Source organism: Myotis brandtii, unplaced genomic scaffold (assembly GCF_000412655.1).
Source record: "Myotis brandtii unplaced genomic scaffold, ASM41265v1 scaffold535, whole genome shotgun sequence".
Classification (NCBI taxonomy): Eukaryota; Metazoa; Chordata; class Mammalia; order Chiroptera; family Vespertilionidae; genus Myotis; species Myotis brandtii.
The window spans coordinates 1529948-1530902 of NW_005369964.1; the positions used below are offsets into that span (position 1 = coordinate 1529948).

The 955-nt window shown below is 69.3% G+C and overlaps 1 protein-coding gene across 1 annotated transcript in view; it reads left to right on the top strand.

Moving 5' to 3' along the window:
* Nucleotides 1–955, top strand: part of LOC102250059 — a 3573-nt gene that overhangs the window by 1054 nt on the left and 1564 nt on the right. The window contains exon 2 of the mRNA XM_005877890.1: nucleotides 75–884. Coding sequence (XP_005877952.1) covers nucleotides 75–884 — 810 coding nt within the window. The remainder of the gene's footprint in view (nucleotides 1–74; nucleotides 885–955) is intronic.

Genomic DNA, 955 nt, shown 5'->3' on the forward strand with positions numbered 1-955 from the left:
GCTCGACTAGTCGCAGAGGCGCACGGACGCGCAAAGTGCGTACTCCCAACCGGGGATGAGGCTTTCGGGGTGAGGGGCGACTCCCCAACTCCGCTGGGGCCTGGATTGGTCCTGCCGCCGCGTCCTTCCGATTGCTCGGGCGCGGGACTGGCGACTAGGTCTCAGGGGCGGCGGGGCGGGGAAGTGCCCTGACCCCTGGTCCCTGAAGCTGGGAACAAGTCCCCCTCCGACTCGGCCTTGCCTGCGTCCGGTCCCGAGCGATTTGCACCCCGTCTGTGGAGTCGAGCTGTCCGGGACGCCCTCACAGTCGTGGGGACTTGTCTGGGCGGCGGTGGCTGAGCCCGAGTCCGCGGGGCACTGCCGCCGGCGTCCCGTGCGCCGCCCGACCCGGGACTGGCCGCCCAACTTCTTCCCGGGACGGAGACCTCGCTCGCGCCCCGGCCGAGGTGGGGGCTCTCCCGGGGCCGAAAGGGCGAGGGTAAATCGCTCGCGGCGGCGGCGAGGGAACAAGTCCGGAGACGTCAGCCTCAGGGCTTGGAGCCTTCAGTCCGGACCCAGCGGGACCAGTGCGCGCGGGATAGACGACGAGGACTCAGGTGCGGAGGTCCCCCCTCCGGTGTTCCAGGCCTTGGAGGGACTCTGCCCCGTGAGCTTCCCGTTGGCCCCGTGGCTTTGGCAGGACAAGACCGCGAGGGGCAGGCGGTGGGCGTGGGAATGTAGCCCCTCTCCTCTTCCTCCCAGTCAGGCTATTTCTCTGCCGCCTGGGGCCCGAGCGGTGGGGGCTGCGCAGCCCAGGAACTTATCCCCCCTGAAAGGAAGCCAGCCTCTTCCCCTACTTCTCCGAGCCTGTCCGGGCCCCAACCACCCTGGTAGGGGGCTTTCAGGTAGGTTAGTGAATTCTCCCTGAGCCAAACCTGGCTGGACTGTGGCGAGGGGTGGGGGGTGGACCATGGGG